Raw genomic sequence first — 15,289 nt, forward strand, 5'->3', positions numbered from 1 at the left:
AGTGGATGGATAGTGGTTTGTAGTATCGTTCTCAATTAAGACTTATCATTTTTTTATAAATTTTTTATTGTGTATATTTAAGGCATATGTTATGATGTTTTGATACACATATACATAGTGAAATGTTTACTGCAGGTAAGCAAATTAACATATTCATCACCTCCGTAGTTATCTTTTTTTTAATAGTAAGAGCACCTAAAATCTACTCTCTAAACAAATTTTCAGTATAGAATACAATATTATTAACTATATTCCTCCTGCTACACATTAGATCATTAGACTTATTCATCTTACATAACTGCAAGTTTGTGCCCTTTACCTGCACCTACCCATTTTTTCTTCCTCCCTGCCCCTGGTAACCATTGGTTTACTCTGTTGCTATGTTTTTGACCTTTAGAAAAAGGATTCCATATATAAGTGAGGCTATCCAGTATTTTTATTTGTATCTTATTATTTCGCTTAGCATAATGTACTACAGGTTCATCCATGCAGGACATGTTGCAAATGGCAGTATCTCCTTCTTTTTAAAGGCTGAGTAATATTCCATTGTGTATAAGTACTGCAAAACTTGTCTTCTTAATTGGAAAAAAATGGGAACTTTCCTTCAAAATAGAAATATTTGGCAGCAAATGTGTTACTTTCATGCAGTGCTCCAGAATATCTTTCACAAGAGCCAAGGAGGTTGAGGCTCATTTGCATCTCCACTTTAATAAACGTGTATTTTTAAAAAGTAAGTAAAACCTTTACTTTTTAGAAGGACTGCTGCTGCTTGCCAATGATTCCTTGTTGGAGTAGGTCATGCTGCATCTTCTTTCTGTTCAGTGAATTGTGGGGAGTTTCCTAGTAACCCCTGTGTTGGTCTTATTGCTGAGTGATACTGTAGTCTTTTACTTTCCCTCAGTATCTTTTACACTTTCCTGTTTTAAGCTTAAGTCCCCCATTTTTAACCATTAACCTATGTCTCCTGTTTGAAATGTAATTTAAAAAAATTATTGGATTTATACATAGTAAATGAAGAATGACACCAAAATCATAAAACCCCCAATTTTGAGCATTTTGGTGTTACTGGAAAGGCCTCTGATGTGGGAAGCAGAACTGTGCATAGGAAAACACTCGAGCTCATTTGTGGCAAGAGGTTGAAATGGTTCATGGGAGCCAATGTTTTGTGTATGTGTAATCAAAAGAAAAAAAGAAATCTAAAATTAAAGCCAGTGAATAAACAAAAACGATCACTGTTTTGTTAGGTGGCAACTTCATTAAAATGAAAAAGCCAGCTGTGTAGGTCTGTTCAGACTTCGGTGAGTCACTGATTTCTGTACTCTGCTCTGGCTCACAATTGAGCATGACACAGTTTTGGTGTAGTTGCTGGCCCTGTTCACTTTGAGGCAACTGCAGCACTGTGGGCTCTGTGATGGACAAAAGCACAGGATTTTCATGTGCAATAAAACTGCCAGCACGTACAAATGCTTTAACTCGGTGGACTTTCATATGCACAATTTAAATGAGATTGGCCAACATGGGATAACAGTATTCTGTTAATTTTGCTTACATCGAAGGCCTTTTAAGGATGCAAAAACCAAAGCATTTCCTCCCAAACTTCAAGTTTTATCTTGGAAGACAAGCCATATCTATATTTGACTGTATCATATTTGGAAAGCAGAATTAAACACTAACTATCAGCTTATAGGACAGACCAAGATGTTCTGGCTGGGAATGGCAGACATATAAGATTGTGAATGGTCTCCCGTTAATGAGGAAACTTGTTTTGGTATGTTTTTCTCTGAGCATGAGCTCCTTGCCATCTGTCTACTTCACTAACACAAAACGATGTGCTTGCATTCTTGCTTTTTATGCCCCATGTGAAGAGAAAGTTTTCATTTCATTTGAACGTATTTAGATCTTTAGGGACTTTGTATTCGTAGCTGTCCTGCCCCCTTCTGTCTCTGAAGACTCACTCAGGAGATTGGAAGCTGAAGAGGGAGTCAGAAAGATGTAAACAAGCTATCATGAATTTGATTTTTATACCAGTTAGCTACCTACCCAGCTAGTCCCAGGTTTTGTTTTAACAGTTGAGGAGAGGGTGAAGAAAGCCAATAATCTTTGCAGAGGGATGTAAAAGTAAAATTCCTCTAGAAGAAAAAACTGGGCCAGCAAAGTCAAGTAAATTTGGAAAAAGAAGAGTAGACAGCCAGGACTAGACTTTGAGACCCATTGTCGCAGAGCCCGATGTTGGCCCCTGTTCCCTGAGTCTTCAAGACTCAATGCACTACTTGTTTGATCCCCACGGGACTCTGCTTTTCGCTGAGAGGCTGATTTAGTAACGGCTCTGTCCAAGGGAGGATTTGGCTGGCCAGTTGGTTCTTAAATCTACAGCCTCATCAGGCTTGTCAATTCTCTCATGTGAGAAAGTAACTGCCTTTTATGCTGCACCTCAAGTTCACAGTGGCAGTGCATGTGGTCCCCAAGGCCTGTAAGGAGGCTTCATATCTCTCTTCTCAGTTTGTAACTGAGCTTCTGTAGAGGCTCTTTGATAATGCCATGAAATGCAGGGTTTCTCCACCGACAGATCCAGTAGAGGAAATGTCTTTAGAACATAGAGCCTTTCCCAGTACCCCTGAGATTGTCGCAGGGGCCCCCTGCCTTTAATATTAATGATGATTGGAGAATACTGTTTCCAGCCATTCATACCCCAGTAAAAAATCCCTTTCCAGGCCTCTGGAGCAGCTCTTTACCAACACTATTTCCACCTCACCCAGGCTCCAGGGTCTTATCTCCTTCATCAACTCATGAAGTATGGAAGAAATCCCTTTGCTTATTTAGTACAGTTTGAGCCAATGTTGACATTTTCAAACACAGCTTAATTAAAGAACTGCAGGCATATCAAAGGAAAACAAATGCAGAGTAGCCTACAGATTTTCTGAATTTTCAGTTTTCTTATGATTACCTAAAACAGAGCTGCCATCAATTTGGCAACTTATAGGGACCTGGCTCCGTTTCCTCCACCTCAGTCATACCTAAAATAAAAGCATTAGGCCAAGTTCCTTAGATGTCTGGCTCCACAATGACTTGGGGAGACACCATGCCAAGTATAGTGGGTTCCCCTTGCCCTTTCAGATGCTGCTCCTGGCATTTTCCTCTGGCCACTAGCCCCTAGGGTATTTCCCGTAGCTCGGAGATCCATTGAACTCTCCGTGCCACACACTCACACTGATTCTGGCCTTGGAAGAGAAAGACCTTTTCAGGGACCATTTCAGATATGGCCCCCACTTGCCTCTGCCTGTTGCCCCTGGCTGGTTTCTCAATGCTCTGTTCCATATGCCTAAAAGAATCACTAACTGGTTCTTCCCTTGGGCCAAGCGTGTCTTCTCCTGCTCTTGTTTCAGCATCTAGGTATTGGCTCACTAGTGGTCCGGTGACTTGGAGGCAGGTGGTCCCGTCTTTCCTTGTAGCCTCTCTGCATTGCAAAGTTTCCTTATTTTCTCCTCTTTCAAAGCCATTTGTGGTGAACATTCCTGTTCTCTACTTCCTAACTAAGCTGGCATTTTTTTCAGGTATCCTCACTTGTGCCTGGCTGTTGATGTGTTTAAGTCAGTGGTTCTCCAGCAGGGAGAGGAGACTGGGGACAGTTTTGCACCCAAGAGGACATGTGGCAATGTCTGGAGGCATTTTTAGTTGTCATAAAGAGGAAATGTGCTACTGGTAAAGGTGAAGGATGCTGTTAAACATTCTACAATGTACAGGATAGCCCCCAACAACAAAGTATTATCTGGCTTGTAATGTCAATAATGTTGAGTTTGAGAAACTCTGGTCTTAGAGAAAGACAACTTCACCCTAATGCTAAAAGTAGGTTTGTTTGATGTGTAGGCAAATATATTCCTTTGCAGTAACTGGTTTAATAATAAATATTATCCACTCTAGGCCAATGAAACATGAGGAGAAGTTGCTGGAAGCTTCTGAGAAAGTCTCTCTGATGTTGTCAGATGAGGGTGTGAGCCCTGACTCATCTCACCACTAGCACTGGGAGTAAAGCAGAGCCAAGGGAATGGCAGGGAAATGAACTGGAGCCTCTGGACTCAATCAATCCTGGATCCCATCCTTCTGTTCAACTTCCAGGGATAGAAGCTTCTTTACTGTTCAAGTGTGTTTGAGATATACGTTGTCATTGGTGTTGCTGTTCTCACTTGCAGCCACATGAATTCTAACTGATACATCTTTACTTTTCTGGTAAGTCATTCATTTCTGCTTGCCATCTGAAGGGTGCTTCTGGCTCTTATCCAATTTTCAGAGACTTCCTGACCTTGAACAGCGATTTGGCTCAAGTCCCAGCTCTGTCCAATTATGTGTCAATGTTCAGGAGACGCTTCCAAACATGGAATTCCTTTAATAATTTTTACAATAATAAAATGCCTTCACTTGTATAATAAAAAATAATAGATCATCCATTCACAGAGCACTCAATGGGATCCAACCAACTGGGCTTTCTAAGTTTAACTGGGGCTAAAATAATAGCAAAACCTGGAGAGCCCTGTAGGAAAAGGGATGAGATCTAGAGAGGAGAGAAATTTATTTAATCATCTTATGCGTAAAAGAGAAAGTAGAACCTTGCATTTTAAAACCATGAGAGCAGGTGTTCTTTTATAGTCTTTCATATTGGCAGCTGAATGTTTATTAAAGCAAAGTACTTGGGTGGCTAGAAAAATAGACATGCTGACGTTGAGAAAGACAAAAGTTAAAAGAAGAAAAAGAAAAGCAACTCCTTTAGAAAAGAGAAAAATATTCCTGCTGGAGGGGGCAGGGGTGAGTTTGTATCTTTCTAAGATTCTGCAGATAAATTTAAGAGTAGAAAATACATAAGTAAACATCTGCTACATGTGACTTAGAAATCAAATCCCACTTCATCATTTCTTTTCCAAACTATCACTCTAATGCCAAATAGCTTATGAGCACTGAATAACTCATACTGACTTAGGCTCTTAGAAGTTATAATTATAAAATATAAATAAATATAAGTTAAATATAAGTTCTTAGAAGTTACAATTACCAACTATACAATTGGCTCTTACTAGCTCTGCTTTCCATAACAAACACCGAAGATTAGACTACTCTGTGGGATAGGAATCAAGGTAGGGTTTGTAAATGCAAAAGGCAGAAAGACAAAAGAAGTACCAAGTAGGATGTTGACACACTATTCAACATAATGTTGAACTGAAACCAGGTATTTTTCTTACCGTCATTGGAACCAAAGCTTCCATTGATGGATTTTCTCTGAAACCTGCAAATAAGCACATATACATGGGTAAGACAGTGAAAACCTCAGCGTTTTACATTTGTTTTCTATAGATTTTGTTGCAGATTTGTCTGCTAGGATCTCTTAAAAATGGGCCTTTGGGTATGAGGAAACTGCAACTTGATACATTGCTCGTGGGAATGTAAAATGATGTAGTCACTTTGGAAAACAGTTTAGTAATTCCTCAAAAAGTTAAACATAGAGTTACAACGTGACCCAGAAATCCCATTCCTAGGCATATTCATTCATTCATTCATTCATTCATTAGCTTCCAGATATAATTTACATACCATAAAATTCACCCTTTAAAGTATACAATTCAGTGAATTTTAGTGTGGTAACATAATTGTGCAACTTATCCCAAACCCATTAACAGTCACTCCCCATTCCCCACTGTCCCCAGGTCCTAGCAACCACTAATCTATTTTCTGTGTCTATAAATTTGCCTGTTCTGGACATTTCATATAAATGGAACCACATTATATGTGAACTTTTTGATGGGCTTCTTTTAACTTAGCATAATGTTTTCAAGGTTTATCCATGTTGTACAATGTATCATTACTTCTGTCTTCTTATAGCTGAGTAATATTCCATTGTATGTATATACCACATTTCATTTATTTGTTTCTATTTGATGGACATTTTGGTTGTTTCCACTTTTTGGCTAACATTAATAACATTGCTATGAATATTTGTATACAAGTTTTTGTATGAACATAAGTCTTCAATTCTCTTGGGCATATACCTAGGAGTGAAATTTCTGGGTACTTTTAAAAGTTCATGGAAAAATAGAATTAAAAATAATATGAATCTTTCCATGAACTTTTTGAATTACCCTCATATATTTAACTTTTTTTTGAACTGTTTTCCACAGCTGCCTTTTCAAGCTTCCAGAAGCAGCCTGTGTTTCTTGATTCACGGCCTTGACTTTCTCCATCTTCAAAGTACATCACTCCAATCTCTTCCTTCATCATATCTCCACCTTTTCTGCCTTTGACCTTCTTGTCTCCCTCTTACAGGACTCTTGTGAATACATTAGGGCCATGTTGCTATGGATTGATTGAATTGTGTCCCCTAATGTCCATACATTAAAGCTTAATCCCTACTGTAATGTTGAAGGTGGGAAATCTTATTATGGTAATTGAAAGGTGGGGCCTCAAAGAGGTGATTAGATTGTAGTGCGATGTCATGGTAAATGGATTAATAATGGTGGTCAGGGGCATGACTCTAAGGGATTTAAAAGGCGAGTGTGTGAGAGTTTCTCCTTCTCTGCTCCACCATTTTCTGCCATGTGAGACCCCTGCATTGCCGTAAAGCCACCAACAAAGAATACCATCACCAAATGTGTTCCCTGGACTTTGGACTTCCCAGCCTCAGAAACTATAAGCAATAAATTTCATTTTCTTATGAATTACCCAGTTCCATATATTTTGTTCCTAGCATCAGAAATGTACTAATACACAAGTAGATAATCCAAGGTATTCTTCATAACTTTATCATGTCTGTGAAGTCTCTTTAGCTATGTAAGGTAACATATTCATTGGTTCTGGTGATTAAAAGGTGGACATCTTTTGGGAGCCATTATTCTATCTACTTTTCCAATCTGTAAACACAGGATGTGTTTCTGTTTATTTAGTTCTTTAATTTCTTTCAACAATGTTTTATAAGTTTTCAATGTACAGGTCTTACCCTTGTTAAATTTATTCTTAAGTATTTTATTATTTTTGACACTTTTTGTAAATGGAATTGTTTTCTTCATTTTATTTTTGGATTGTTCATTGCTAGTGTATAGAAATACAATTGATTTTTGTATATTGATCTTGTATCCTAAAACCTTGTTGAACTCAGGGTTTCTTATTGGATTGATGAAAATATTCTGAAATTAGATAGTGGTAATGACTGTGCAACAGTGAATATACTAAAAACCACTGAGTTGTGTACTTTAAAGGAACGTTTTTTGTGGTCTATGAATTATGTGTCAATAAAGTTGCTATTTACAAACCTGGTATACCATTTGGGAATGTCTATCAAAAATTCAAATGTGAATTATTCTCTTCTCCCCACATAAGCCTTCCTTTTGAATGTGAGGTTGCAGTGGTGAGGGAGGAAAGTTGGGGGCCAGAAGCACTCATGTTTTGGTACATGCTCTTATTTACTTCCAGATGGGAGCTCTTCAAGTTGCACACAGATTCTGGTATATTTGGTAGAAGAACTTCTCTTCATAGCTCTTTTGTTCCTAAACACACCAAACTCTTCCCTACCTCAGGGGCTTTGCTCTTGCTCTCTGCCTGGGCCACTCTCTCCTCAGATCCTCACATGGCTGGCTCCTTCTTGCCATTCCGGTCTCATTTCTGAGAGGCCTTCCCTGCTGACCAAATCAAATCTAAAGTAGCTTCCCCAACCATCGTTCTCTGTCACACTGCTGTGTTTATTCTCTTCCTGCCACTACTGGAATTATTTTCTTTATTAATTGCTTACTTGCTTGTATGTTTTTCCCCTCTACAATGCAAGTCCTATTAGAGCAGGGATCTAGAGTGCCTTGTTCACAACTGTATGTCTAACCTCTGGGACAGCGCCTGGCACATGATAAGGAAATATTTGTTCAATTAACATGGCATATCATTAAGGAGAGCGGTAATGATTTGGCCCGACTGTTGTAGCTGGCAAATGAGGCTGTGAAATTCCTTCTTAATAATTTTAGTGATATTGACTGGAAAGCAATTATATGGACTCATAGAAGACGATGAGCTTGGATTATGTGTTTGTATTAACAGGCTTTACCCACATTTGTCCTAGATTTTGGAACAGATAAAATTACTCATTAGAAGAGTTAATTTACAAAGCTAGGATGAGGCAGGCAGTAGCCAGTGACAAAGGGAAAAAAGAGCAAAAACAGCCGCACCTCATCTTGAATCCAGCTCCTTCAGTTGAAAGGTGGGGTCTGTATCTTCATCTCCTATGTCTGGACTGACCTCATGGCTTGTTTTGTCCAACAGAAATGAGGGGGAAGTGATATTGTGCTACTTCTAAACCTACATCTTAAGGAGGTCATGAACTCTTCTGCTATGTCTCTTGGAGATACAATAAGCCCAGGCTAGCCTGTGGGAGGATGAGAGACCAAATGAACTTGAGGCCAGCCTAGAAGAGCCAGCTCTTAGCTGACTTGCCAGTGGATCGCACACTGTGACCACACCCAGCTGAGATCTCCAAGCCCAGCCAGATTAGCAGCACCATCTAGCTGACCCATAGATTTGTGAGCAAACTCAAATATTTATTGGTGTATGCCTGCCATTGGAGGTTTGTTTGTTTATTTATTTATTTAATGCAGCATTATTGTGGCGATGGATGATTAATGCAAGAATCAAAGGAAAGGATGAGTATCCAGGATTGGGCAGTGTGGACTCAATGTCTGGCAGGGTGATTGAGAAGAACAAATAAGAGAACATGTATGCAGGGCCTGCACATATATTGTAGCGGCTTCAATAAATATATACATGTTAAATGGATTAGGGCTGGGGGATATGCAGGGAATAGTGTTTAGGTTCAGGCCAATGCATGATAAAAGTGTCTTACCTCCCTGAGGGCAGGGGCCATGTCTCTTATCAATATTTTTCATCCTTCTCTCATAGCATGTCAAACTCCACATGTACTGATAATAAGATATAGGGGATTCATCATGTAAATGGCATTACGCTGAGAGGACTGGTTTCATATGGTCTTGTAGAAAACCTATTTTTTTGCTTAGTTCGATGAAAGAAGAGTTTTCCTATTATCATTTTCCTCAGTCTATTCTTCTATTTAGAATGCCAAATAGTTCTTATGTCTCCAGATTTCTATTTCCAGTTTGTCTATATTTGGAAAAATCTATGCTTGTGCATTTGGCTGTAGCAAAATAATCTGCAGCTAGACTTATACCACAACTGTTCAAAACTGTGTTTGCTTCTTTTGGCTGAGTAACAACTTCAGAGATACTGATAACCAGCTATCAGCTTAATTTTTTGTCTGTTTGTATGTTGACAGTGCATGCTAGCTAACTAAAGTGGGGTAATCCTGCTTCCTAAAATCTAAAACATCAGGAGTAGAAACAGTCTTCCTAAGAGCGATGGAAGAGACGAACGTCTTTTCCAAGACATTGGAGCTCATCCAAGAAGCTTTTTGGGCCCTTTTTCAATTGAATCCTCATTGGGGTGCCAGGCTTTTAGTCTGACCTCCTTGGTGAGGATCGTCATCCCTCACATTCCCTGACAACTCCAGATCCTTCTTAATCAGCCTGTCTGAGAGCTAAGACTCTGGAGCCAGGCTGCATAAGTTCAAATGCTAGCTCCTTCATTTACTGTTTGTGAATTCTTGGTCAATTTGCTTAACCTCTCCATGCCTCAATTTCCTTAACTGTTGCAGGGCGATAAACATAGTACCCTCTGTTAGGGGGCATCAGACGAAATAATGTACTTAAAGGGCTCAGCGCATTATCTAGCACAGAACAGGTACTTGTTAAATGTTAATGGCTATGATCTGATAAATTAATTGAGCTAACAATCAGTTAATGTATGTACTTTTCAGGTAAAATATTTGCCTATAGCCTGGGGTTTTTGTTTTTAATTTCAAATTTAAAGAAAAGAAGCGATAATAAGAATAAAAAAAGAGAGAACAGAATATAAAATACCTGTATACCCTTTACCTAGACTCATTAATGTATGTACTTTTCAGGTAAAATATTTGCCTATAGCCTGGGGTTTTTGTTTTTAATTTCAAATTTAAAGAAAAGAAGCAATAATAAGAATAAAAAAAGAGAGAACAGAATATAAAATACCTGTATACCCTTTACCTAGACTTACCTGTTGTTAGCATATTACTCCATTTGCTTTAATCATTCTCTCTGTTATATATACATGACCATTTGAAAGTGAGTTGCATATGTCATGGACTTTTATCCCTAAATATTGCCAAAGAATAAAAATATTCTCTTATGTAACCATAATACAGCTATCAGGTTCAGCAAATGTAACATTGATATGATACTCTAATCTACGGCTGTATTCCCATTTTGTCAACTGACCAAATAAAGTCCTTTATAGCATATTTTTCTTCTAGTACAAGTCCTAGCTTGAGATCAGGTATTGTCTTTAGTTGTCATATCTCTCTAGTGTCCTTTAATCAGGAACACCTCCATGCCTTTCTTTGTCTTTAATGACACCTTTTAACACAATGTTCATCATTTTGGGTTGTCTAATTTTTCCACATGATTAGATTCAAAAATGCATTTCTGGATTGCTGCATAAGTGATGTTTTGTCCTTCTAAGTGTGTCACGTCCAGACACAATGTTCATCTTTCCCTGGTGATAATTAATTTTGATCACCTAGTCAATGTGTTTGATTTCTCCACTGTGTAGTTACTATTTTTTCCCTTACTGCTACTAAGCGATTTGTGAGGATACACTTTAAGGCCATGCAAATATCTGATCCTCATCAGATTTCCTCCACCGACTTAGTTTCCATTGATAATTCTTATTCTGATTTAGTCTTTACTATGAAGTTTGCAAGACGATTTTTCCAACTCCTGCACTCCCTCCATATTTACTAGTCAGCTCTTGGCTCACAGCTCTTCTGTGAGTAAGAGGCCTCCCATCTACTGTCAGAATTTGTTAATGACTCCTTTCCCTAGTGGGTACCTGTTTTAGTAAATTTGTTGAATTCACTGGATATATGTCTGCAGGTATTTAGGTCCTTTCTTCTCTTATTAATAAGAACTAATAAATTTATATTTTTTCCAATGGTTTATAATTTATTATCCTCAATTATTGTGGTGCTCACATTGTCCCATATCTGGCCAGGACATTTTGGAATATAGACAGTAGATTAGATAAGAGTATCATTATGATGCTAAATTTGCTGAATCTGATAGCTATATTATGGTTATGTACGAGAATATTTTTAGTCTTTGGAAATATTTAGGGATAAAAGTTCATGTCATATGCAACTTACTTTCAAATGGTCCAGAATATATTTGTGTGTGCGTGTGTGTTTGTGTACATATATATATACATATATATATATATATATATATATATGTATATATAATGATAGAATAATAAAAGGCAGTCTCCCTAAAAAATAGTTTTACTGCCCTAAATACCCCCTGTACTCCACCTACTAAAAGAAGGGAGTTACTTTTTGAGGCAAAGATATGCCTGTATCATTGCCATGGTTTGTGTCGTTGAGGTAACCATGAGGTCCTTCTACAGATAAGGTTAATCTTGCCCAGTAGTCTCAAAACTCTCTGCTGGCTTTGTTTTCTGTACATGTTCAAGAGGAGAAAGGACATTTGCTTATTGTGAACCTCCTGCCATTCTTGTGCAGTTGTTTCATAGAGAGCACAACAAAGAGTGGAATTCTAAAGGTTCAACCCCGCTGAGAGAGGCAAGGAAAGACTGGCGCTCCAAACGCCAGTCTTTTTATTTAGGGGCTCCAAAATCTTGGGAAATTTCCTTGGTCAAATTACAGCATAATTATTTCCTTTTTTTAAAAAAAAAGATGACCGGTAAGGGGATCTTAACCCTTGACTTGGTGTTGTCAGCACCACGCTCAGCCAGCGAGCTAACCGGCCATCCCTATATGGGATCCGAACCCGGGGCCTTGGTGTTATCAGCACCGCACTATCCCGAGTGAGCCACGGGCCGGCCCTAATTATTTCCTTTTTAACCCCAAGGTACATTTTACTAGAAGATTGATGCTGCAACATTTGGAAAGCCCCTGGTAATATAGTATCAGAGCATATTACCCCTGCTATTTATTATACCTCAAGATCTATTTTGGGCATTAAATTTACTTTTTTAAAAAATCTTTTATTTAGGAAGGTTAAAAAAGGCCCATGCGGAAAGCTTGCATTTTTTTCAGTGTACAAGTCAGTGGTTTTTAATATGCTCACAAGGTTGTGCTACCACTACCACTGACTCCAGAACATTTTTATCATTTCCCAAAAAACCCCAGTTCCAATAGTAGTCACTCCTCACCCCACACCCTCCCCTCAGCCCCTTGTAATCACTAATCTACTTTCTGTCTCTACAGATTTGCCTATTTTGGACACAGACATTTCACACAAATGTAATCTTGTAATATGTGCTCTATCAAATATACTTTTTGATAAAATATTTAAAAGTGTTCCTAAATTTCCATGTTAGGAAGAACTTATAATTCCCTACATTCTGTAGGATTTACAGTGAACATTTTCTGGTCTAAAAGATATACAACTTGCCTTTTTGTTGAGGTTTCACTAACTATGAAAATAACCCACATTCTACCAGCATTTACTGTGTGCCCGACATTGATGTCAATGCTGCAGTTGTACTATTTTATGAGGTAAATTATTATCTCATTTTATAGATGAGGAAACTGAAACATAGAGAGGTTAAGTAACTTGCCCAAGGTCACACAGTTAGTGACTGAGGTAGATTTGAACCCAGTTGATATAACTCTAAAGCCTGTGCTGTAATCATTATACAAAGACAGGAAAAGGGGTTTAATATTTTCTTGAAACTTTTGACATACCTCAGATAATGAACTAACACAACAAGCAGGCATCCCAAGTAGAAGGACAAGAAGACGAAGACACTGAAAAGGCTGGATTTCACGTAAACGGATTCTGAGGGGAGAGAAACAACTTTGGTCAGGTTATCCTCAGGAGAAAAGAGAACTGTTTGGTACAGGAGAGCGCGAAGGGCCCACTTCCATCACACCCATTCTTAAGTCCTAGGAAATTTTCATTCAGAGCAGCAAAGCTACTGGAGGTCACCCAGAAGTCACCCAGAGTGGCTGCCATTCACAGTGATGACTTCCCAGTAGAAGTGGGAAGGGACTGCCTAAAAACAACTTCATAACTGAGTTCCCTTTCTTTTTGGAAGGGATTTAACAAAATGCTCTGATTCCCTCTTCTACCTCTAAGGTAAATAGACTTTAGTTTTCTTATGATGATTCTCTCTGGAGGGATGATATTTTATGAATTATATGATAGATTTCCCAACATAGGAATCTCTCCATTCATTCTAGAGCCAACACTGACCTTCAATGGAAGGAACAATGGTCACTTTAAGGATCTTTGTTCTTTGAAGATTCCATGTCTGATTCTCCTTTTCTGGTAACAAAACAAACAAAACAAAAAAACCAAGAAACAATGGATCAGATATTACATTCTTGGCCTCTCGTCTGAACAATTGTTCAAAAAATGTCCAGAATTAACTCTAGTTTCTGAAATTTATTTTAGCAAGAACTGCAGGAACATCTAACCCCAAACCTTCAAACCTTCCAATATCCCTTTTGGTTAAGATTCTCAGTTTGGCCTTTGCTTGGGTACATTTTGGTACCACTAGTTGATGTAAATGCAACTGCATCTTCCCTTCCCCAATGAAGAAGGATTGACCCTTTCCCTGATATCCACAGACATCTGAAGAAAACAGCTGCAAAAATAGATACCTACTTCTTCCTTTGGTTTGCATTTTTCTAGGCAATGAGAATTTTTTTCTCTTATCTAGTCATTGAAGGGCTCTAAGTTTATCAAGGAGCATTGGACATCAGTAAAACTCTATGGCTATATAATTAAGGGATTAAAGAACAAGAACACACTAGCAGAATGTCACCTAAATACCAAAGGAACCGTGTTATGCTCAACAGTAAACACCCTCTGTGTTGGTCACATGTGGCTCATCAACAACTGGGGGTCTGTGTTTTCAGTCAACATCCTACCCATTCCCAAAGTGGTTACTGGATAGTTACTCAATTATTTGTACTATGCCTAAGAGCTTACCACCACTGTCATTGGGATAAGTTGTCACACTTGACTTTCCCACTATCTTGCAAGGTACCATTTTGGCGATTGGTTTTTCCTGTACAACATCCTGGTGGAAATGCTGACTACTGATAAATATAAGCAGCTCCCTTACTGTTAGCCACCAAACTGATCTTAGGCAATGGGCCTTGATCTACTCTTTGAGATCATTACTTCATTGGAGCAAATATTTGTTGGGTAAAGGGCAATTAAGTGAACTTACCTCTTCCAAAAGATAAACTGTACTGAATAACATTGTGCAGTATCAATAATGCCATTATATTGATTATTTTTTTCCTTTTATTGTTTTCTCAAGTATCTCTCAGATTGCCTTGCCAAATGATTGCTGATGAATTCTTACTTTGTTGGAACTAGAGATGAGGATTGGGATTTCCTTTCCCTTCCTTCAGGTTTTCCTAAGTAGCCAGCTATTCTTCGCTATCTCTTACCTCGGGTGCTGAAAGATCCTCCACAGGCATAATCTTCAGGCTTTATCACAAACACCACAAAGAACTGCTCGCCTGGAAAATCCTTCTTCTGCATAAGACATAACAACCTTATGATAGGCAGGTAAGAAAGAGTGAGAAGGGAGAAAGTCCATGGGGTAGGGGAGCCAAAAACAGCTGCAAAACTAGAAAACAGTTGCAAAGATAGAAGCCTACCTAGAGGAAAGAGAGGAAAAGTAAGGTTCACTTCTGCCCTCTAACTCCTTAAAAAGGATTTTCCTATACCCATGATCAGCTCCAGATTATCCATGATAATTGTTATGCCCAAGAACTTAAAGTGAATAGATGCATCATTCTGATTTCAATCTATTTTGTGTCCACTTGAGTGTTTAGAATTGTAATAGACACCATGTAAATAATATGCCAACAGCTTATATTTAAAAATTAATACTTGTACATTGGGTTTTATTTTAAAATCTAATGATAAGTAACTTTCCCAAAAGTCACACAGTCAACAGTTAAATAAATAATTTAGGTTAGAGAGGCGAAGGACTCACATCAGGAGACCTGAGTTACAGTCTTGCTTTGACTTTATAAGAGTGCTTCTCTGGTTCCCAGTTGTTAAATAAATAATTTAGGTTAGAGAGGCGAAGGACTCACGTCAGGAGACCTGAGTTACAGTCTTGCTTTGACTTTATAAGAGTGCTTCTCTGGTTCCCAGTTTCCATCTGTGAATGG

The 15,289-nt window shown here is 38.4% G+C and overlaps 1 protein-coding gene across 1 annotated transcript in view; it reads right to left on the bottom strand.

Moving 5' to 3' along the window:
- SIDT1 (SID1 transmembrane family, member 1) overlaps window positions 1-15,289 on the bottom strand; it is a 100,375-nt gene that overhangs the window by 33,867 nt on the left and 51,219 nt on the right. The window contains exons 7-10 of the mRNA XM_008584096.1: window positions 14,555-14,642; window positions 13,344-13,415; window positions 12,833-12,926; window positions 5,229-5,272 (exon numbers count right to left, since the gene is read on the bottom strand). Of these exons, the coding sequence (XP_008582318.1) occupies window positions 5,229-5,272; window positions 12,833-12,926; window positions 13,344-13,415; window positions 14,555-14,642 (298 nt within the window). The remainder of the gene's footprint in view (window positions 1-5,228; window positions 5,273-12,832; window positions 12,927-13,343; window positions 13,416-14,554; window positions 14,643-15,289) is intronic.

Source organism: Galeopterus variegatus, unplaced genomic scaffold (genome assembly GCF_000696425.1).
Source record: "Galeopterus variegatus unplaced genomic scaffold, G_variegatus-3.0.2 Scaffold3145, whole genome shotgun sequence".
NCBI classification, from domain to species: Eukaryota; Metazoa; Chordata; class Mammalia; order Dermoptera; family Cynocephalidae; genus Galeopterus; species Galeopterus variegatus.